The sequence below is a fragment of the Cuculus canorus genome, chromosome 39, assembly GCF_017976375.1.
Source record: "Cuculus canorus isolate bCucCan1 chromosome 39, bCucCan1.pri, whole genome shotgun sequence".
Lineage (NCBI taxonomy): Eukaryota > Metazoa > Chordata > Aves > Cuculiformes > Cuculidae > Cuculus > Cuculus canorus.
In genome coordinates this window covers 112,008-136,838 of record NC_071439.1, presented here as the reverse complement: position 1 = coordinate 136,838, position 24,831 = coordinate 112,008, and the positions used below count along the sequence as shown (strand labels likewise).

Here is a 24,831-nt window from a genome sequence, read left to right as displayed (position 1 = left end):
GGGTCTGGGGGTCCTATATAGGGGTCAAAGGTCCCATATAAGGGGTTGGGGGTCCCATATAAAGGGTCTGGGGGTGCCATATAGGGGTCAGGGGTCCCATATAAGGAGTCAAAGGGACCATATAGGGGTCTGGGGGGGCCATATAGGGGTCAGGGGTCCCATATAAGGAGTTGGAGGAACCATACAGGGTTCTGGGGGTCCTATATAGGGGTCAGAGGTCCCATATAAGGGGTTGGGGGTCCCATATAGGGGTTCGGGGTCCCATATAAGGAGTCGGAGGAACTATATAGGGGTCTGGGAGTCCCATATAAGGGGTCTGGGGGGGCCATATAGGGGTCGGGGGTCCCATATAAGGAGTCGGAGGAACCATATAGGGTCTGGGGGGGCCTTATAGGGGTCTGGGGGTCCCATATAAAGAGTCAAAGGGATCATATAGGGGTCGGGGGTCCCATATAAGGACTCAATGATGCCATATAAGGGGTTGGGGGTCCCATATAGGGGCTGGGGGTCCCATATAAGGAGTCAAAGGGGTTATATAGGGGTCTGCGGGGGGCATATAGAGAGTCGGGGGTCCCATATAGGGGTTGGAGGTCCCATATAAGGAGTCGGGGGGGGCCATATAGGGGTCGGGGATCCCATATAAGGGGTCAAAGAGGCCATATAGGGGTCTGGAGAAGCCATATAGGGATCTGGCGGTCCTATATAGGGGTCGGGGGTCCCATATAAGGAGTTGGAGGGACCATATAGGGACCGGGGAGGGCCATATAGGGGTCTGGAGGGGTCATATAGGGGTCAGGGGGGGCCATATAGGGGGGGTCCTCACCTGCTGCCCCCCCAGGCTCCGCCCCGCCCCCTTTAGCTCCGCCTCCACCAAGAGGCGTCGGTCGGGGGGGGGGAGGGGCCCCAACTCCAGCCGCGGGGACCCCTCCCACCCGGGGGGGGGGCGGCGAGCGCTGAGCACTGCGGTCACGTGCTAAAGGGGGGGGGAGAAAGGGGGCGGGGTTAGAGGAGGACACGCCCATAAAGGGCTAAGGCACGCCCTCAAAGGGGTGAAGCCACGCCCATAAAGGGTGAAGCCACGCCCCCTTCCCTCCAATAGGGTCTTTAATGCCATAGAGAGTAATGGGGGAGAATAGAGTCTACAGAGACCCATAGAGACCCATAGAGACCCATAGAGACCCCATAGAGACCCCATAGAGACCCATAGAGACCCCATAGAGACCCATAGAGACCCCATAGACAGACCATAGACCCCATAGAGACCCATAGAGACCCATAGAGACCCCATAGAGACCCACAGAGACCCATAGAGACCCCATAGAGACCCCATAGAGACCCCATAGAGACCCCATAGAGACCCACAGAGACCCATAGAGACCCCATAGAGACCCCATAGACAGACCATAGAAACCCCATAGAGACCCATAGAGACCCATAGAGACCCCATAGAGACCCACAGAGACCCATAGAGACCCCATAGAGACCCCATAGAGACCCATAGAGACCCAATAGAGACCCCATAGAGACCCCATAGAGACCCCATAGAGACCCCATAGAGAGACCATAGAGACCCATAGAGAGACCATAGAGACCCCATAGAGACCCCATAGAGACCCATAGAGAGACCATAGAGACCCCATAGAGACCCCATAGAGACCCCATAGAGACCCCATAGAGAGACCATAGAGACCCCATAGAGACCCCATAGAGAGACCATAGAGACCCCATAGAGACCCCACAGAGACCCATAGAGACCCATAGAGACCCCCATAGAGACCCCATAGAGAGACCATAGAGACCCCATAGAGACCCCATAGAGACCCCATAGAGACCCCATAGAGACCCATAGAGACCCCCATAGAGACCCATAGAGACCCCATAGAGACCCCATAGAGAGACCATAGAGAGACCATAGAGACCCCATAGAGACCCCATAGAGAGACCATAGAGACCCCATAGAGACCCCATAGAGACCCCATAGAGACCCATAGAGACCCCCATAGAGACCCATAGAGACCCCATAGAGACCCCATAGAGACCCATAGAGACCCCATAGAGACCCCATAGAGAGACCATAGAGACCCCATAGAGACCCATAGAGACCCCATAGAGCCCATAGAGACCCATAGAGACCCATAGAGACCCCATAGAGACCCATAGAGACCCCATAGAGACCCACAGACCCCATAGAGACCCATAGAGAGACCATAGAGACCCATAGAGACCCCATAGAGAGACCCATAGAGACCCCACAGAGACCCATAGAGACCCCATAGAGACCCATAGAGATCCATAGAGACCCCATAGAGATCCATAGAGACCCACAGAGACCCCATAGAGATCCATAGAGACCCCATAGAGACCCCATAGAGATCCATAAAGACCCCATAGAGACCCCATAGAGACCCACAGAGACCCATAGAGACCCATAGAGACCTCATAGAGACCCACAGAGACCCCATAGAGACCCATAGAAACCCCATAGAGACCCACGGAGACCCACAGAGACCCCATAGAGACCCATAGAGACCCCATAGAGACCCCATAGAGACCCATAGAGCCCCATAGAGACCCATAGAGACCCACAGAGACCCCATAGAGATCCATAGAGACCCCATAGAGACCCCATAGAGATCCATAGAGAGACCCATAGAGCCCCATAGAGACCCCATAGAGACCCCATAGAGACCCCATAGAGACCCATAGAGACCCATAGAGATCCATAGAGACCCCATAGAGACCCATAGAGACCCCATAGAGACCCCATAGAGACCCATAGAGACCCATAGAGACCCCACAGAGACCCATAGAGACCCCATAGACACCCATAGAGACTCATAGAGACCCATAGAGACCCCATAGAGACCCATAGAGACCCCACAGAGACCCATAGAGACCCCATAGACACCCATAGAGAGCCATTGAGCCCATAGAAAGCTCCAATAGGGTCTGAAGCCCCGCCCCCCTCCCCTCAAGCCACGCCCCTCTCCTCTAACAGGGTCCTAAAGCCCCACCTCTCCCTTCCAATAAGGCCTTATAGCACATCCGAATCCCCTCCCAGTTCCCTCCCAGTGCCCTCCCAGTTCCCTCCCAGTCCCTCCCAGTGCCTCCCAGTGCCTCCCAGTTCCCTCCCGGTGCCTCCCAGTCCCCTCCCAGTCCCCTCCCAGTGCCTCACCGGGGGCAGGTTGGGGGGCAGCCAATGGGGCCGAGGGGTCCCCCCTTCATGGAGGTCATCGGCGTCGTCCACCACGAGGACCAAGCGACGTCCCGGGGTGGCCAAAAGGCGCCAGAAGAGAGCCCGCAGCTCCCTGTGGGGTGGGTCACGTGGGGGTCACGTGACGTGTTATGGGGTCCCGGGGTCACAGAGGTCACATAGGGGTCACTTAGGGGTCAGGAGATTCAATAGGTCTCTCAGAATCATGGTGGGTCACGGAGAACATGGTGGTTCCCGGGGTCACGTAGGGGTCACGCGGGGGTCATGTGACGTGTTATGGAGTCTCGGGGTCACAGAGGTCACGTAGGGGTCACTTAGGGGTTAAGAAACTCAATGGTTTCCGTACGGCGGTGGTGGCCATCTTGGACCCTCAGAAGAACATAATGGTCCTGGATTGGAGTAGGGAAGTCATGTGACCGCCCCAAGTTGAAGTGGGTCACGTGACTGACCTATAAGTGTGGGGCAGAGCCCTTTGCTCCGCCCCACGGAGGCTCCGGAGCTGTTGGATGAGGTGAGAGAGGGCCACGCGGACGTCGCTTTGTTCGCCCCCAGCTCCGGCTAAGTGGAAAATGGCGGCACGGCGGCGGCGAGGGGGGCGGGGCCCGGCGGGGGGAGGGGCCTGTAAGGACCCCACCAGCGCCGCCTGCCGGAAAGAGTCATAATCCCATCATAAACGGCCATAATCCCATCGTAAAAGGTCATAATCCCACCATAAAAGGCCATAATCCCACCATAAAGGACCATAAACCCATCAATATGACCATATAAGGGCATAATCCCACCATAGATCAGCATAATACCACTATATATAGTCACTAATCTCCCCAATATGCCCATATATGGTCATAACCCCACCCTAGAAGGTCATAATCCCACCCTATAAGGTCACAAACCCACCCTATAAGGTCATTAATCCCCCAATATGCCCATATATGGTCATAATCCCACCCTATAAGGTCATAACCCCAGCCTATAGGTCACGAATCCGCCCAATATGCCCATATATGGTCATAATATAATCCTATAAGGTCATAATCCCACATATAAGGCCACTAATCGCTCCAATATGCCCATATATGGTCATAATTCCACCCTATAAGGTCATAACCCCACCATATAAGGTCACTAATCCCCCAATATGCCCATATATGGTAATAATCCCACCCTATAATGTCATAATTCCACCATATAATGTCATTAATCCCCCCAATATGCCCATATATGGTCATAATCCCACCCTATAAGGTCATAATCCCACCCTATAAAGCCACTAATCCCCCCAATATGCCCATATATGGTAATAATCCCACCCTATAAAGTCATAATCCCACCCTATAAGGCCACTAATCCCCCCAATATGCCCATATATGGTCATAATCCCACCCTATAAGGTCATAATTCCACCATATAATGTCATTAATCCCCCCAATATGCCCATATATGGTCATAATCCCACCCTATAAGGTCATAATCCCACCCTATAAGGTCACAATCCCATCATATAGGGCCACTAATGCCCCAATATGCCCATATATGATCATAATCCCACCCTATAAGGTCACAATCCCATCATATAGGGCCACTAATGCCCCAATATGCCCATATATGGTCATAATCCCACCCTATAAGATCGCTAATCCCCCCAATATGCCCATATATGGTCAAAATCCCACCCTATAAGGTCATAATCCCACCATATAACGTCATTAATCCCCCCAATATGCCCATATATGGTCATAATCCCACCCTATAACATCATAATCCCACCATATAAGGCCACTAATCCCATCCTTATGGCCATATATGGTCATAATCCCACCCTCTAAGGTCATAATCCCACCCAATAAAGCCACTAATCCCACCCTTATGCCCATATATGGCCCCTAAGCCCCTCCCCCCGCGCCCATATATGGCCTTGAGGCCCCGCCCACCATGAAGACGGTGCGGCCGCTGCCGGGGGCGCCGGTGACGAGGAGGCGTCGCTGGTGGGCGCGCAGGAGGGACTCCACGGTGGCCACTAAAAGGCGGGAACGGGCTACGAAAGAGCCGCGTTGGGCGGCCAAGAAGGAGGCCTGGGGGGAAGGGGGGGGGCCCTGAGGGGAGAGAGGGGGCTGTAAGGACCTATAGGGACCATAGGGACACATAGGGACCAATAGGGACCCATAGAGACCCATAGGGACCCATAGAGACCCATAGAGACCCATAGGGACCCATAGGGACCCATAGGGACCCATAGGGAGCAATAGAAGTCAATGGGAATCAATGGGAGCAATAGAACCAATGGGGTCAATATGGATCAATGGGAACCAATAGGGGTCAATAGGGACCCATAGAGATCCATAGAGACCCCATAGGGACCCCATAGGGACCCATAGAGGCCCCATAGAGACCCACAGAGACCCTATAGGGACCCATAGAGACCCCATAGAGATCCATAGAGACCCCATAGGGACCCATAGAGACCCCATAGAGATCCATAGAGACCCCATAGAGACCCCATAGAGACCCATAGAGACCCCATAGGGACCCCATAGGGACCCATAGAGACCCCATAGAGATCCATAGAAACCCATAGAGATCCATAGAGACCCCATAGAGACCCCATAGAGACCCATAGAGACCCCATAGAGACCCCATAGGGACCCATAGACACCCCATAGAGATCCATAGAGACCCCATAGAGACCCATAGAGACCCATAGAGACCCATAGGGACCTCATAGAGACCCATAGAGACCCATAGAGACCCCATAGGGACCCATAGAGCCCATAGAGAACCCATAGAGACCCATAGAGACCCTATAGGGACCCATAGAGACCCCATAAAGATCCATAGAGACCCATAGAGACCCCATAGAGACCCCATAGAGACCCATAGAGACCCCATAGAGATCCATAGAAACCCATAGAGACCCATAGAGACCCATAGAGACCCCATAGAGACCCATAGAGACCCATAGAGACCCCATAGAGACCCATAGAGACCCCATAGAGCCCCATAGAGACCCCATAGAGACCCCATAGAGACCCACAGAGACCCCATAGAGACCCATAGAGACCCCATAGAGACCCATAGAGACCCATAGAGACCCCATAGAGCCCCACAGAGACCCCATAGAGACCCATAGAAACCCCATAAAGACCCCATAGAGACCCACAGAGACTCCATAGAGGCCCCATAGAGCCCCCATAGAGACCCCATAGAGCCCCATAGAGACCCCATAGAGACCCCATAGAGCCCCATAGAGACCCCATAGAGACCCATAGAGACCCATAAAGACCCCATAGAGACCCATAGAGACCCCATAGAGACCCATAAAGACCCCATAGAGACCCCATAGGGACCCATAGGGACCCCATAGAGACCCCATAGAGACCCCACAGAGACCCATAGAGACCCCACAGAGACCCCATAGAGACCCCACAGAGACCCATAGAGACCCATAGAGACCCATAGAGCCATAGAGACCCCATAGAGACCCCATAGAGACCCCATAGAGACCCATAGAGACCCCATAGAGACCCCATAGAGACCCAATAGAGACCCATAGAGTCCCCATAGACCCCAACAGAAACCAATGGGAACCAATGGAACCAATGGTCCAATAGGGATCAATGGGGGCCAAGAGAGCCCCATAGCGCCCCATAGAGCCCCATAGCGCCCCATAGAGCCCCATAGCGCCCCACCGTCAGGAATCGTCTCTCCAGGAGGTTCCAGACGTCCGTCACCACCTCCTCCACGAAATCGCCCAAATCCATCGTCTCGGAGCCGCCCCAACGGCACCGGAAACTACGGAAGACCCAGTGGGGTGTGACCCATAGATCTATGGGGCAGAGGGACCCATAGATCCATTTAGGGGGGGCCACCCACGACCCATAGATGGAGGAATGGAAGACATTCCGGTACCTCCTGAGGACGGCGACTCCCGGATGGTGTCGGAGATATTCCTTCAGCGCCGACAGCTTCGAGGCCGACGATGGATCCCGGCAGACGAAATCCTCCAGGAGAGCCGGAGGGACCTCCCTGAAGGGTTAATTAGTGCTTAATTAGTGCTTAATTAGCGCTTCATTAGAACCTCAATTACTCTTAATACCCCCATTGATATTCTCATCACCTTCATTAGCCAATTACTGCCCTTAATTAGCTCGTTAACACCCTAATTACACCTCATAAGCGTTAATTATGCTCTTAATTAGTGGTTTCGTGTCTTAATTAATCATTTCACGCTTTAATTATTGTCTTTGTTATGTTTTTTAGGGCATAATTAACGCATTAATGCTTTAATGACCCATAAGGACCCATAAAGGCCAATGGGAACCAATGGGACCCAATAGGGATCAATGGGGGCTGAAAGGGACCATAGAGACCAATAGGGACCCATAGAGACCCCATAGAGACCCATAGAGCCCCCATAGAGACCCCATAGAGACCCATAGAGACCCATAGAGACCCCATAGAGACCCATAGAGACCCATAGAGCCCCATAGAGACCCCATAGAGCCCCATAGAGACCCCATAGAGACCCCATAGAGACCCATAGAGACCCATAGAGCCCCATAGAGACCCCATAGAGACCCATAGAGACCCACAGAGACCCCATAGAGACCCATAGAGACCCATAGAGACCCCATAGAGACCCATAGAGACCCATAGAGACCCCACAGAGACCCCATAGAGACCTCATAGAGCCCCATAGAGACCCCATAGAGACCCATAGAGCCCCACAGAGACCCCATAGAGACCCATAGAGACCCCATAGAGACCCACAGAGACCCCATAGAGACCCATAGAGACCCATAGAGACCCCATAGAGCCCCATAGAGACCCCATAGAGACCCATAGAGACCCACAGAGACCCCATAGAGACCCATAGAGACCCCATAGAGACCCATAGAGACCCCATAGAGACCCCATAGAGACCCATAGAGACCCCATAGAGACCCATAGAGACTCACAGAGACCCCATAGAGACCCATAGAGACCCACAGAGACCCCATAGAGATCCATAGAGACCCCATAGAGCCCATAGAGACCCCATAGAGACCCATAGAGACCCCACAGAGACCCATAGAGACCCATAGAGACCTCATAGAGACCCCATAGAGACCCATAGAGACCCCATAGAGACCCATAGAGACCCCATAGAGACCCCATAGAGATCCCATAGAGACCCATAGAACGCAATAGAACCCAATGAGAACCAATGGACCCAATGGGTTCAATAGAACCAATGGAGCCAACAGGGATCAATGGGGTCCATAGAGATCTATAGTGACCCATAGAGCCCCATAGCGCCCCATAGAGCCCCGTAGTGCTCTATAGATACCCATAGAGACCCATAGAACCCAACAAAACCCAACGGGAACCAATAAACCCAATAGATTCAATACAATCAATGGAGCCAATAGAGATCAATGGGGTCCACAGAGCCCCATAGCGCCCCATAGGGCCCCATATAGTCCCATAGAGACCCATAGTGCCTTATAGAGCCCATAGAGACCCATAGAGTCCTATAGAGCCCTATAGAGACGCATAGAAACCAATACAGACCCATAAAACCCAATGGAAACCAATAGACCCAATAGGTTCAATAGAACCAATGGAGCCAATAGGGATCAATGGGATCCATAGAGCCCCATAGAGCCCCATAGAAATCCATAGAGACCCATAGAGACCCATAGAGACCCCATAGCGCCCCTCACCTGAGCACCTCGGGGTCACGGATGTAGATGAGGGCGGGCAATGGGGGTTCCCCCTCTTTCCAGCGCCCCAAGAACGTGCGCAGCTCCAGTTCCGTCACCGAGCGGCCGTCGGGCAGTCCCTGGGGGGCAGTGGTTGTGGGGCAGGGGTTGAGGAGGGGGGGGAGGTTGTGGGGCAGGGGTTGGTGGGGGAATAGAGGGTTATGGGGTGGAGAAGGTGGGGGGAACGAAAGTGGGGCGGAACCAAAGGGAAGGGGTTGGGGGAAAGGGAAAGGTGGGACACATAGAAACCCATAGGGACTCATAGAGACCATAGAGACCCATAGAGACCCCATAGAGACCCCATAGAGACTCCATAGAGACCCCATAGAGACCCAATAGAGACCCCATAGAGACCCCATAGAGACCCATAGAGACCCACAGAAAGAACAGAACCCCATAGAGACCCACAGAGACCCATAAAGACCCCATAGAGCCCACAGAGACCCATAGAGACCCATAGAGACCCATACAGACCCCATAAGGACCCATAGAGACCCATAGAGACCCATAGACCCCATAGAGAGCCATAGACCCCCATAGAGACCCATACAGACCCCATAGAGACTCCATAGAGACCCACAGAGACCCATAGAAACAATAGAGACCCATAGGGACCCATAGGGACCCATAGAGTCTCATAGACCCGATAGAGCCCCATAGAGCCCCACACAGACCCATAGAGCCCCATAGAGCCCATAGAGCCCCATAGGGAGGAACCAAAGTGAGGCGGAACCAAAGCTCAGGGTCGGGGGGATGGAAACACGGTGACACCGAGACAAAAGAGGAAGGGGAGAAGAGCACCAAAGCCAAAGGAGAAAAGAAGGGGTGGAGGGAGGACACTGGAGGGGGCGTGGCTCGAAGGAGGGGGCGTGGCTTGAAGGAGGGGGCGTGGCTTACCCGTGGGGCGGGGCTGGGGGCCAGGGTTCCGTATCTCTCGCCCAGAATTCCCACCAGGATGTCGGAGCGATCGACCTCCTCCAGACAGAGCTCCACTCGCCTATAGGGGAGAGAGGGACCTATAGGGGCCTATGGGGACATAGAAAGCCCCATAGAGCCCATAGGGAGCCATAGGGAACCATAGGGACCCTATAGAGACCATAGGGACCCATAGGGAGCCATAGGGACCCATAGAGACCCCATAGAGCCCAATGGGAATCAATAGACCCAATAGGTTCAATAGACCCAATGGAGCCAATAGGGATCAATGGGGTCCACAGAGCCCCACAGCGCCCCATAGAGACCCATAGAGCCCCATAGAGACCCATAGAGAGCCCATAGAGCCCCATAGAGCCCATAGAAACCCATAGAGAGCCCATAGAGACCATAGAACCCAATAGAACCCTATGGGAACCAATAGACCCAATGGGTTCAATAGAATCAATGGAGCCAATAGGGATCAATGGGGTCCATAGAGCCCCATAGAGCCCCATAGAGACCCATAGAGCCCCATAGAGCCCCATAGAGACCCCATAGAGCCCTATAGAGACCCATAGAGACCCATAGAACCCAATAGAAACCAATAGGAATGAATAGGAACCAATGGACCCAATAGGTTCAATAGAACCAATGGAGCCCATAGGGATCAATGGGGGCCCATAGCGCCCCATAGAGCCCCATAAAGACCTATAGAGCCCATAGAGACCCATAGAGCCCCATAGAGCCCTATAGAGACCCATAGAGACCCATAGAATCCAATAGAAACCAATGGGAATGAATAGGAACCAATGGACTCAATAGGTTCAATAGAACCAATGGAGCCCATAGGGATCAATGGGGGCCCATAGCGCCCCATAGAGACCCATAGAGCCCATAGAGACCCATAAAGCCCTATAGAGCCCTATAGAGACCCATAGAACCCAATATAAACCAATGGGAATCAATGGGACCCAATGGACCCAATATGTTCAATAGAACCAATGGAGCCAATAGGGATCAATGGGGGCCCATAGCGCCCCATAGCGCCCCATAGAGACCCATTGAGCCCATAGAGACCCATAGAGACCCATAGAGACCCATAGAGCCCAATATAAACCAATGGGAAACAATGGCAACCAATGGACCCAATAGGTTCAATAGAACCAATAGAGCCAATAGGGATCAATGGAGCCCCATAGTGCCCCATAGCGCCCCATAGAGCCCCATAGAGCCCTATATAGCCCATAGAGACCCACAGAGCCCTATAGAGACCCATAGAACCCAATGGGAATCAATAGGAACCAATGGACCCAATAGGTTCAATAGAACCAATGGAGCCCATAGGGATCAATGGGGGCCCATAGCGCCCCATAGAGCCCCATAGAGCCCCATAGCGCCCCATAGAGACCCATAGAGCCCCATAGAGACCTATAGAGCCCCAGAGAGACCCATAGAAACCCATAGAGACCCATAGAGACCCATAGAACCCAATGGGAACCAATGAACCCAATGGATTCAATAGAACCAATGAAGCCAACAGGAATCAATGGAGCCCCATAGCGCCCCATAGCGCCCCACAGCGCCCCCGTTACCTCTCGAGGCTCGGCGCCCGCAGCCCCCATCGCAGCTCGACCTCCTGCAGGCGCAGCCCCCGAGGTGCCGCCATCGCCCGGAGCCGCGGCAGCGCCGCCCTGACCAGCGCCTCCCGCTCGGCCGCCATGTCCCGCAGCGACGACGAGACGAAGAGGCGCACGCGCCGACCCGACCTGTCGCCGTGGGGACGAAGGGGTTAACCCGGGGGGAGCCCCTGCCCCATAGAAACCCCCTAAATACCCTCCGAGAACCCCCCATAGCCTCAAATCCCAGTAGATCCCACTTAATCCCAGTCCATCCCAGTCAATGCCAATAGATATGGCGCATCTCTCACTCCTTTACGCCCATCTGGACCCTCTTAGACCCCCAAATCCCAGTTAATCCCAGTTAATCCCAGTCCATCTCAATGGATATGGGGTCCTTCCACCCCTCTGGACCCCTCCAGACCCTCAAATCCCAGTTAATCCCAGTTAATCCCAGTCCATCCCAGTCAACGCCAATGGATATGGCGCATCTCTCGCTCCTTTACGACCATCTGGACCCTCTTAGACCCCCAAATCCCAGTTAATCCCAGTCCATCCCAGTCCATCCCAATAGATATGGGGTCCTTCCACCCCTCTGGACCCCTCCAGACCCTCAAATCCCAGTTAATCCCAGTCAATCCCAGTCCATCCCAGTCAACGCCAATGGATATGGCGCATCTCTCACTCCTTTACGCCCATCTGGACCATCTTAGACCCTCAAATCCCAGTTAATCCCAGTCAATCCCAGTCCATCCCAATAGATATGGGGTCCTTCCACCCCTCTGGACACCCCCAGACCCTCAAATCCCAGTTAATCCCAGTCAATCCCAGTCCATCCCAGTCAACGGCAATGGATATGGTGCATCTCTCACTCCTTTACGTCCATCTGGAGCCTCTTAGACCCCCAAATCCCAGTTAATCCCAGTTAATCCCAGTCCATCCCAATGGATATGGGGTCCTTCCACCCCTCTGGACACCCCCAGACCCTCAAATCCCAGTTAATCCCAGTAGATCCCAGTTAATCCCAGTCCATCCCAGTCAACGCCAATAGATATGGTGCATCTCTCACTCCTTTCCACCCACTTGGATGCTCTTAGACCCCCAAATCCCAGTTAATCCCAGTTAATCCCAGTCCATCCCAATGGATATGGGGTCCTTCCACCCCTCTGGACCCCCCCAGACCCTCAAATCCCAGTTAATCCCAGTCAATCCCAGTCCATCCCAGTCCATCCCAATGGATACGGGGTCCCTTCCCCCCCCCTTTATCCCCTTCCCAGTACCTCCCAGTTCCCTTCCCAGTTTACCTGCCGAGCGGAGGGGGTGGGAGGGATCCGGTGGGATTTGGGGGTTCGGGGGGAGGCGGAGGGGGAGGAGCTATTCCGAAACGAGACGGACACGCCGATACTTCCGCCGCTAAACGACCCGGATCGCCCAAAGCCACCAGTCTGGAGAGGGGGGAAAAGGGGAGGAAAGGGTTAATGACCATATATGGGCATATGGGAGGGGCTTAAAGACCTTCTATAGGCATTGGGGAGGGAGTGGAAGGGGTTAATGACCATATATGGGCAAAAAGGAGGGGCTTTAAAGCCTTATATGGGTAGTGGGGAGGGTATGGAAGGGGTTAATGACCATATATGGGCAAAAGGGAGGGGCTTAAAAGCCATATATGGGTGTTTGGGGGTATGGAAGTGGTTAATGACCATATATGGGCAAAAAGGAGGGGCTTAAGGGCCACATGTGAGTATTGGGGAGGGAGTGGAAGCAGTTAATGGCCATATATGGGCATAAGGGAGGGGCCTAAGGACCATATATGGGTATTGGGGATGGTATAGAAGGGATTAATGACCATATATGGGCATAAGGAAGGGGCTTAAAGGCCTTCTATGGGTATTGGGGAGGGTATGGAAGGGTTAATGGCCATATATGGGCAAAAAGGAGGGTGTGGAAGGGGTTAATGGCCATATATGGGCATAAGGGAGGGGCTTAAAGGCCTTCTATGGGTATTGGGGAGGGTATGGAAGGGGTTAATGGCCATATATGGGCATAAGGGAGGGGCTTAAGGGCCGTATGTGGGTGTAGGGAGTGGAGTTTAAGGGGTTATTGACCATATATGGGCAAAAAAGAGGGGCTTAAGGGCCAAATGTGGGTGTAGGGAGTGGCGTTTAAGGGGTTAATGGCCTTATATGGGCATTGAAGAGGGTGTGGAAGGGGTTAATGACCATATATGGGCATAAGGGAGGAGCTTAAGAGCCATATGTGGGTGTGGGGAGCGGCATGGAAGGGGTTAATGACCATATATGGGCAAAAAGGAGGGGCGTAAAGGCCATATATGGGTATTGGAGAGGGAGTTCAAGGGGTTAATGACCATATATGGGCAAAAAGGAGGGGCTTAAAGGCCTTATCTGGGTATTGGAGAGGGAGTGGAAAAGGTTAATGACCATATAAGGGCAAAAAGGTGGGGCTTAACGGCCGTATGTGGGTGTAGGGAGTGGAGTTTAAGGGGTTATTGACCATATATGGGCAAAAAGGAGGGGCTTAAGGGCCATATGTGGGTGTACGGAGTGGCGTTTAAGGGGTTAATGGCCTTATATGGGCACTGGGGAGCGTTAATGCCCATATATAGGCATAAAGGCGAGGCTAAAGGACCATATATGGGTATGGCATAGCCTTGATGCCCATATATAGGCACAGGGAAGGGCTTAAACCTATATAAGGGCACGGAAAGCCCCTTATAACCATATATGGGCATGGGGGAAATCCCCCATGTCCATATATAGGCATGGGGGATTCCCTCCTGCCCATATATGGGCACAGAGAGCGCTTTATGCCCATATATGGCCACATATATCCCACCTGAGCACAGACTCATTGAAGCCCACGAAGGTCATAGTGTCGGTGCGGGATTCCCAATGGACTCTGTGGGGCAGAGACCCACACTTAGGGGGCAGAGACCCATATATAGGGGGTGGGACCCACATATAGGGGGCAGAGACCCATATATAGGGGGCAGAGACCCATATATAGGGGGTGGGACCCACATATAGGGGGCAGAGACCCACATATAGGCGGGTGGGACCCACATATAGGGGGGTGGGACCCACATATAGGGGGGTGGGACCCACATATAGGGGGGTGGGGGTGCCATGTGGGGCTCTGCCCCCCAAGTTGTGGGTCAGGACTGACGGTGTGGGGCGAGAGGTGACGTTGATGACGCGGCACGGCCGGAGCTGTCGGCGTCGGAGAGACGTCAGAGCCTCCATGGCCTCCGGAAGCTCCAATTGCGGACTGAGAATGACCATCGTCTGCACCTGGAGGGGCCCATAGAGACCCATAGGGACCATAGGGACCCATAGAGACCCATAGGGACCATAGGGACCCATAGAGAGCCATAGAGAACCATAGAGACCATAGGGACCCATAGGGATCAATGGGAACCAATAGGGACCAATAGAGCCCATAGAGTTCAATAGAAGTCAATGGGAACCAAAAGGACCAATAGGGATCAATGGGGGCCAATAGGGACCCATAGAGATCCATAAAGCCCATAGAGACCCCATAGAGACCCATAGAGACCCATAGAGGCCCATAGAGGCCCATAGAGGCCCATAGAGGCCCATAGAGGCCCCATAGAGGCCCCATAGAGACCCCATAGAGGCCCCATAGAGAACCATAGAGACCCCATAGAGACCCCATTGAGGCCCATAGAGACCCATAGACTCATAGAGACCCATAGAGACCCACAGAGACCCCATAGAGACTCATAGAGACCCATAGAGACCCCATAGAGACCCACAGAGACCCATAGAGACCCCATAGAGACCTCACAGAGACCCATAGAGGCCCCATAGAGACCCATAGAGGCCCATAGAGGCCCCACAGAGCCCCATAGTGACCCATAGAGACACATAGAGATCCTTAGACCCCATAGAGACCCATAGCGACCCATAGAGCCTCACTTATGGGTCGGGACCCCCATATATGGGGGGGAGGGGGTGTCCTCACCTCCTCTCCCCTCTCCACGAAGCCCCAGATGACGTCACTCAAGGAGCTGCTGACGTCATCGCTCTCCTCCTGTTGGGAGGGGGGGAAGAGAGGAGAGGGCGGAGGCGCCACCGCCCCCTGTCACGTGATCCGCGCGGCCACGTGATTCAGCCGCCACCACGTGACTCCAGGGGGACTATAATATATGGGCGCGCGCGCGGGGGGGGTGTGTGTGTGTCACGTGCCCTCACCTTCAGCTCCTCCTCCTCCAGCGCTCGCGCCGCTTCCAGCAGCCCCTTCCGGTCACGTGCCCCTTCCCCGCGGGTCACGTGACGCGCCGGCCCTCCCCCGTAGAGCCAAAATGGCGCCGCCTCAGCGCGGGCTTCGAGGAGGAGAGCCAAAAGACCCGCCCCGCCCTGCAATTAACGCCTAATTAGCGGTAATGAGGGACTCATTAGGGAGCGGAGGGGCTCGGGAAGCGATTCGAGGGGTTCGTTGGTCATTTCGGGGCGTTAATGAGGAATTGGAGGGCCTTTAATTGAGCATTGAAAGGCGTTAAACGGTCACCTCAGGGCGTTAATGGCGACTTTGAGGGACTCATTAAGCGTTTCAAGGGGTTAATTAGTGATTTAAGGGCATTAATTAGCGCTTGGAGGGACTAATTAGGAATTTAAAGGGGTTAATTGGTCACTTTAGGGCATTAATTAGCGATTAAAGGGACTAATTAAGCATTTCAAGGGGTTAATTAGTCATTTCAGGGCATTAATTAGCGATTAGAGGGACTAATTAGGCATTACAAGGGGTTAATTAGTCATTTCAGGGCATTAATTAGTGCTTGGAGGGACTCATTAGGAATTTAAAGGGGTTAAATGGTCATTTAAGGGCATTAATTAGCGCTTGGAGGGACTAATTGAGCATTTCAAGGGGTTAATTGGTCATTTCAGGGCATTAATTAGTGCTTGGGGGGACTAATTAAGCATTTCAAGGGGTTAATTGGTCATTTAAGGGCGTTAATTAGCACTTGAAGGGACTAATTAAGCATTTAAAGGGGTTAATTGGTCATTTCAGGGCATTAATTAGCGATTAGAGGGACTAATTGAGCATTTAAAGGGGCTAATTAGTCATTTCAGGCAATTAATTAGTGCTTGGAGGGACTAATTAAGCATTACAAGGGCTTAATTGGTCATTTAAGGACGTTAATTAGCACTTGGAGGGACTAATTAGGCATTTCAAGGGGTTAATCGGTCACTTTAGGGCATTAATTAGCGCTTGGAGGGACTAATTAAGCATTTCAAGGGGTTAATTGGTCATTTCACGTCATTAATTAGCACTTTCAAGACACTAATTAGCAATTTGAGGGCATAATTAGTACTTTGACAGCGTTAATTAACCCTTTAACACCACTAATTGCTATGTTGGAGTCGTTAATTAACATTTTCTATCATTAATTACCGTCTTTGAGTCTTTAATTATCACTTTCAGCTCATTAATAACCACTTTGAAGTCATTAATTACTGCTTTCAAGTCATTAATTACCATTTTGAGGTCATTAATTTGCATATTAAGGTCATTAATTACCATTCAAGGTCATTAATTGCCCCATAAGTGCCCTTTCTGCCCCATAAGTGACCCCCAACTGCCCCGTAAGTGCCCTTTCTGCCCCATAAGTGACCCCCAGCTGCCCCATAAGTGACCCCAAACTGCCCCATAAGTGACCCCAAACTGCCCCATAAGTGCCCTTTCTGCCCCATAAGTGCCCTTTCTGCCCCATAAGTGCCTTTCTGCCCCATAAGTGACCCCCAACTGCCCCATAAGTGCCCTTTCTGCCCCATAAGTGCCCTTTCTGCCCCATAAGTGCCTTTCTGCCCCATAAGTGACCCCAAACTGCCCCACAAGTGCTTTTCTGCCCCATAAGTGCCCCAGAACTGCCCCACAGCTGCCCCATAAGTGCCCTTCCTGCCCCACAGCTGCCCCATAAGTGTTCTCCTACCCCATAAGTGCCCCCCAACTGCCCCATCCATCCCCCAACCTGCCCCATAAGTGCCCTTCTGCCCCACAAGTGCCCCAGAACTACCCCATGGCTGCCCCATAAGTGCCCCCAACTGCCCCACAGCTGCCCCATAAGTCCCTTTCTGCCCCACAAGTGCCCCCCAACTGCCCCATAAGTGACTCCTAAACCCCCCCAAACCTCCCTCAGCCCCACAAGCGCCCCCCAAATCCCCCCCATAGCAGCCCCCTAAGCCCCTCCCGTGCCCCATAGCGCCCTCCCCTGCCCCATAGCGCCCTCCCCTGCCCCATAGCGCCCCCCACGTACCTTCACCCCACGGCGCAGCAGGACGTGGGTGACCCCCGGCAGGGGGGGCTGGAGCCGCGCTGACCCCACGGCGGCCACTGACAGCGCCCGGAGGAATCCGTGGGGCGGAGATGGGGGGCTGAGGGGGTAGAGGGACCTATAGGGACCATAGGGACCCATAGGGACTATAGAGACCATAGAGAGGAGCATAGAGACCATAGAGAGACCCATAGGGACCATAGAGACCATAGAGACCATAGAAACCATAGATAGAACCATAGAGGCCGTAGAGACCCCATAGAGACCCACAGAGACCCCATAGAGGCCCCATAGAGGCCCCATAGAGGCCCATAGAGACCCATAGAGACCCCATAGAGCCCCATAGAGACCCCACAGAGACCCCATAGAGACCCCACAGAGACCCCATAGGGACCCATAGAGACCCATAGAGACTCCATAGAGACCCCATAGAGACCCATAGAGACCCCATACAGACCATAGAGACCCCATAGAGACCCACAGAGACCCCATAGAGACCCACAGAGACCCCATAGAGACCCCATAGAGACCCCATAGAGACCCACAGAGACCCCATAGAGACTCCATAGAGACCCACAGAGACCCCATAGAGACCCCATAGTGACCCATAGAGACCCCATAGAGCCCCATAGAGCCCAAAGAGACCCATAGAGACCCATAGAGCCCATAGAGCCCCCACAGAGACCGATAGAGACCCATAGAGACCCCATAGAGACCCCATAGAGACCCATAGAGACCCACAGAGACCCACAGAGACCCATAGAGACCCACAGAGACCCATAGGAACCCCATAGAGCCCCCATAGAGACCCATAGAGCCCCCATAGAGACCCATAGAGCCCACAGAGACCCATAGAGACCCCATAGAGACCCATAGAGACCCCATAGAGACCCATAGAGCCCCCATAGAGCCCATAGAGACCCCATAGAGCCCCATAGAGACCCCACAGACACCCATAGAGACCCATAGAGACCCATAGAGACCCCTTAGAGCCCATAGAGACCCATAGAGCCCCATAGAGACCCATAGATCCCCTCTCAGTACCTCTCCCGACGCCTTCGCCGATGCTGAACTGGGAGAGAGAAAGAGGATCAGGGGGTAATTGGTCCATACTGGTCTATACTGGTCCATACTGGTCCATACTGGTCCATACTGGTCTATAGTGGTTTATAGTGGTCTCACCTGGGTTGCAGAGGGCGCTGTGCGCTCGCAGGAACTGGGAGGGGGGGAGGAGACTTCCGGCGATCGCTCTCTGCATTAATTAAGACCTCATTAACCCTCTAATTAACCCCTCGACCTTCATTAAGTTAAACCCCCCCAAACCGGAAGTGCCTTTCCCCACACCGGAAGTGCCCTCAAACGACACAAAGCGCCTCTCCCAAAGCAGAAAAACCCTCTTCAGAGTGTAAAGGAGCTTTTACAACACCGGAAGTGCTGTGTCCCAAACCGGAAGTAGCCTCAAAGGGACCGGAAGTGCCACTCCCAGAGCAGAAAAACCTTCCCCAGATGGGGAAAACCCCTCTTCTCAGACCGGAAGTGTCTTCCCCATATTGAAATTGACCTCCTCCAAACCGGAAGTACCCTCAGAGGGACCGGAAGTGCCCCCCCAGCAGAAAAGCGTCCCCCAGACTGCTAAAAACCTCTCCCCACACCGGAAGTGCCTTCCCCCACACCGGAATTGCCTATTTCCACACCGGAAGTGCCTTCCCTCAAACCGGAAGTACCCCCAGAATGACCGGAAGTGCCCCTCTTTTTGCCCCAGGAGACTTCCTAATGGCAAAGCTTGCCCCCCCCGGGTCCGGAAGTGCCTCCACCCCACCGGAAGCCACGCCCACCGGGTCTCGCAGCCGCTGTTCGATGCGGCGCAAACAGGACTCGCTCGGCCTCGAGGCCCAAATCGACCGCAGGTTCCTCACCAGGGCCTGGAGAGGCACTTGGCCTCGTGCTGGGAGGGGTCAAACAGAGGTCACGGGGTCAACTGGGGGTCAAGAGGTCACTGAAGGGCCGGGGGAGTCACCTAAGGGTCACGGGGTCACACCAAGGTCACGGGGTCAGAGAGGGGTCAGGGGGGTTGAGGGGTCACCCAGAGGTCATGGGGCCACGCAGGGGTCACACAGAGGTCACAAGAGTCACTCAAAGGTCATAAGGTCAACAAAAGGTCAGGAGACCATAGAGGTCACCCAAAGGTCACGGGGTCACGGAGAGATCATGGGGTCACTTGGGGGTCACAGGGGTCATGTGGGGGTCACCAAGAGGTCACTTAGGGGTCAGATGAGGCCCCATTGAGGTCACTTGGGGGTCAGGTGAGATCACTGAGGGGTCATGGGGTCACTTGGGGGTCACAAGAGACCATTTTGAGGTCACTTAGGGGTCAGGTGAGGCCATATTGAGGTCGTAGAGTCACTTAGGGGTCACTTAGGGGTCAGGTGAAGCCATATTGAGGTCATGGAGATCACTTAGGGGTCACTTGGGGGTCACTCACCTATCAGCCGCTCCCATGTGACCCGGGGGGAGGTGCGATTGGCTCCGCCCCTACTGAGCGCTCGCTCCCACGTCGCGGGGGGCGAAAGGCGGGGAGGGGGTGCCCCTCCCCCACCCCTGTGAGGAAAAAAAGGAGGAGGAGCTTAGAGGGTGGCCATCTTGGAAGGGGGAGGAGCTTAGCGGCCATCTTGAAGGGGAGGAGATGGATTTTAGGGGTTTTGGGGTGATTTTGGGGGTAAAATGGGGCCTCACGGGGTGGGAGGAGGGGCTTTGGCGGCCATCTTGGCAGGGGAGGGGATGGGCGGCCATCTTGGAGGAGAATTTTGGGGGTTTTGGGGTGGATTTGGGGGGTTTTGGGGTAGATTTGAAGGGTTTTGGGGTGAATTTGAAGGTTTTTGGGGTAAATCTGGAGATTTTGGGGGTGAATTTGGAGTTTTTTGGGGTGAATTTGAAGGTTTTTGGGGTGAATTTGGAGGTTTTTGGGTGAATTTGGAGATTTTTGGGGTGAATTTAGAGATTTTTGGGGTGGATTTGGGGGTTTTGGGGCGGATTTGTGGGCTTTTGGGGTAAATTTGGGGGATTTTTTGGGTGGATTTGGAGGTTTTAGGATAGATTTGTGGTTTTTGGGGTGAATTTGGGGAGTTTTGAGGTAAATTTGAAGCTTTTTTGTGTGAATTTGGCATTTTTGGGGTGGATTTAGGGCTTTTTTTGGTAAATTTGAAGGTTTTTGGGGTAAATTTGGGGGTTTTAGGGTGAATTTGAGAGAGTTTTTTTTTGGGGGGGTAGATTTGAAGGTTTTTGGGGTGAATTTGGGGGTTTTTGGGGGTGAAATTGGTGGTTTTGGGGTGGATTTGATTTTTTTCTGGCAGATTTGGGGGTTTTTGGGGTAAATTTGAAGATTTTTGGTGTAAATTTGAAGTTTTTTTGGGTAAATTTGTGGGATTTTGGGGCAAATTTAAAGTTTTTGGAGGTGAATTTGGGTTTTTTGGGGTGAATTTTGGTTTTTTTGGGGTGAATTTTGGGTTTTTTGGATGGATTTGGGGGTTTTTGGGGTGAATTTTGGGGGTTTTGGGGGTCTAACCTGCGCCCCAGAAGGGCTCGGACGGTGTCGGAGGGTTCGCGGATGTGAAGACGTCGAACGAGAGAACGAAGAGAGAAAAGGGAGGGGGGGAGGGGAGGGGGGGGCTGTGGGGAGGAGGGAGATGAGAGTCACCCCAAAACTACCCAAATCCCCCCCAAAAAACCCCAAATCGCCCAAAAAACCCTCAAAACCCAAAATTTCTCCAAAATCCCCCGAAACACAAAAAATCATCTCAAAACCACCTTAAAACACCCAAAACTGCCTCAAAATCACCAAAACCACTTCAAAACCACAAAAAAAATCCAAAATCCCCTTAAAAATGCCCAAAACCACAAAAAAATCGCCTGAAAACCACCCAAAAACCACAAAATTTCCCTCAAAATCCCCAAAACCACAAAAAATCACCTCAGAAAGACCCAAAAAACCCTCAAATCCCCTCAAAATCCCCAAAAACACAAAAAATCACCTCAAAAACCACCTCAAAACACCCAAAACCGCCTCAAAGTCACCAAAACCACTTCAAAACCACAAAAAAATCCAAAATCCCCTTAAAAATGCCCAAAACCACAAAAAAATCACCTGAAAACCACCCAAAAACCACAAAATTTCCCTCAAAATCCCCAAAACCACAAAAAATCACCTCAGAAAGACCCAAAAAACCCCAAAATCCCCTCAAAATCCCCAAAACCACAAAAAATCACCTCAAAAATCACCTCAAAACATCCAAAAATGCCTCAAAATCACCAAAACCACCAAAAACCCCCAAAATCCTCTCAAAAACCCCCAAAACCACAAAAAAATCGCCTCAAAACCACCCAAAAACCGCAAAATTTCCCTCAAATCCCCAAAACCACAAAAAATCACCTCAGAAACACCCAAAAAAACCCAAAATTCCCCCAAAATCCCCCAAACCACAAAAAATCACGTCAGAAACCACCACAAAACACCCAAAAGAGCCTCAAAATCACCAAAACCACTTTAAAAGCACCAAAAAAACCCAAAAATCCTCTCAAAAATCCCCCAAACCACAAAAAATCACCTCAGAAAGACCCAAAAAACCCCAAAATTTCCCCAAAATCACAAAAAATCACCTCAAAAACCACCTCAAAACACCCAAAACCGCCTCAAAATCCCCAAAACCACTTCAAAACCACCAATAAAACCCCAAAATCCTCTCAAAAACCCCCAAAACCACAAAAAAAACGCCTGAAAACCACCCAAAAACCACCAAATTTCCCTCAAATCCCCAAAACCACAAAAAATCACCTCAGAAAGACCCAAAAAACCCTCAAATCTCCTCAAAATCCCCAAAACCACAAAAAATTACCTCAAAAACCACCTCAAAACCCCCAAAACCGCCTCAAAAATCCCCAAAGCCACAAAAATCACCTCAAAAATATCCCCAAACGTCCAAAATTGCCCCAAAATGACCCCAAAACCCCTCAAAATCGCCCCCAAAAACCCCAAATGTCCCAAAATGTCTCCCCTTCCCCCCCCAAAATGGCGCCCAGGCTCTTATTAGCCACGCCCCCTCCATGTTAGCCCCTCCCCTTCCCTTTAGGCCACGCCCCCTCCCTTATTAGCCACTCCCGTATTACCCCCCGACATTAGCCCCGCCCCCCCTTTATAAGCCCTCCACCTTTTGGCCACACCCCCTCTCTCATTAACCCCGCCCCCTCCCTTATTAGCCCCGCCCCTCACCTTTTGGCCCCGCCCCCACCTCCTCCCGCCTCGTTTTTGCTGTGGAGGAGAAGGGAGAAGAGTCACTTATGGGGCTGAGACCCACATCTATGGGGCTGAGGCGCCACTTATGGGGCTGAGACCCACATAGAGGGGTCGGGGGGGGCACTTATGGGGCAGAAGGGCCCCAATCTATGGGGCTGAGACCCCACTTATGGGGCTGAGACCCACATATAGGGGTCGGGGGCCACTTATGGGGCAGAAGGGCCTCAATCTATGGGGCTGAGGCGCCACTTATGGGGCTGAGACCCACATATAGGGGTCGGGGGAGCACTTATGGGGCAGAAGAGCCCCAATCTATGGGGCTGAGATGCCACTTATGGGGCTGAGACCCACATATAGGGGTCGGAGAGGCACTTATGGGTCAGAAGAGCCCCAATCTATGGGGCTGAGAGGGCACTTATGGGGCTGAGACCGACATATAGGAATCGGAGGGCACTTATGGGGCAGAAAGGCCCCAATCTATGGGGCTGAGACCCACAGATAGGAATAAGGGGGGCACTTATGGGGCAGAAGGGCCCCAATCTATGGGGCTGAGATGCCACTTATGGGGCTGAGACCCACCTATAGGGCACTGGGACCCATAGATAGGGGTCAGAGCCCCCCCCCCACCCCCCCGCCCCCCACTTATGGGGCAGCCCCACACCTTTCCGGGCCTCCGGCGGTATTTGGCCACTCGGTGTGGGTCGAAGCGAGCGAAGGCCGCGCTGAGGGCGTCGCGGAGGGCGCGAGGGAGCGGCGCTATGGGGCCCTGACCCCCAACCAGGCGCTGTGGGGCAGAGCCGGGGGTCAGGGACTCACAGACAGGGGGCTGAGACCCGGATCTATGGGGCTGGGGGCGGATCTGTGGGGCTGGGGGTGGATCTATGGGGCTGGGACCCACATCTATGGGGCTGGGACCCACATCTATGGGGCTGGAGGCAGATCTATGGGGCTGGAGAGGGGATCTATGGGGCTGGGACCCGGATCTATGGGGCTGGAGGCGGATCTATGGGGCTGGGGGTGGATCTATGGGGCTGGGACCCACATCTATGGGGCAGGAGAGGGGATCTATGGGGCTGGAGAGGGGATCTATGGGGCTGGGACCCATATCTATGGGGCTGGGACCCACATCTATGGGGTTGAGACCCACATCTATGGGGCTTGGACCCACATCTATGGGGCTGGAGAGGGATCTATGGGGCTGGAGAGGGGATCTATGGGGCTGTGACCCACATATAGGGGGCTGGGACCCATATCTATGGGGCTGGAGGTGGATCTATGGGGCTGTGACCCACATATAGGGGCCTGGGACCCATATCTATGGCGCTGGACAGGGATCTATGGGGCTGGGACCCACATCTATGGGGCTGGGACCCACATCTATGGGGCTGGAGGCGGATCTATGGGGCTGGAGGTGGATCTATGGGGCTGGAGAGGGGATCTATGGGGCTGGGACCCACATCTATGGGGCTGGAGAGAGGATCTATGGGGCTGGAGAGGGATCTATGGGGCTGGGACCCACATATAGGGAGCTGAGAGCCAAATCTATGGGGCTGGGACCCATATCTATGGGGCTGGAGGCGGATCTATGGGGCGGGAGAGGGGATCTATGGGGCTGAGACCCACATCTATGGGGCTGGGACCCATATCTATGGGGCTGGGACCCATATCTATGGGGCTGGAGCCCACATCTATGGGGCAGGAGGTGGATCTATGGGGCTGGAGAGGGGATCTATGGGGCTGGAGAG

At 53.3% G+C, this 24,831-nt stretch overlaps 2 protein-coding genes across 2 annotated transcripts in view; one reads left to right on the top strand and one right to left on the bottom strand.

Annotated features, from left to right (window-relative positions):
• Positions 1–531: 531 nt before the first annotated feature.
• Positions 532–15,888, bottom strand: TEP1 (telomerase associated protein 1). Its single transcript, XM_054053099.1, has 15 exons — positions 15,719–15,888; positions 15,489–15,557; positions 14,670–14,794; positions 14,340–14,402; positions 12,791–12,931; positions 11,463–11,636; positions 9,853–9,952; positions 8,917–9,035; positions 7,121–7,237; positions 6,901–7,003; positions 5,146–5,307; positions 3,664–3,857; positions 3,176–3,308; positions 824–973; positions 532–543 (listed from the first exon to the last, which is right to left on the bottom strand). The coding sequence occupies exons 3-15, from the start codon at positions 14,783–14,785 to the stop codon at positions 532–534; spliced, it is 1,584 nt and encodes a 527-aa protein (XP_053909074.1). The 5' UTR covers positions 14,786–14,794; positions 15,489–15,557; positions 15,719–15,888.
• APEX1 (apurinic/apyrimidinic endodeoxyribonuclease 1) overlaps positions 15,777–24,831 on the top strand; it is a 33,946-nt gene continuing 24,891 nt past the window's right edge. Inside the window, exon 1 of the mRNA XM_054053093.1 lies at positions 15,777–15,906. The gene's annotated coding sequence lies outside the window, so the exon portion shown is untranslated. The remainder of the gene's footprint in view (positions 15,907–24,831) is intronic.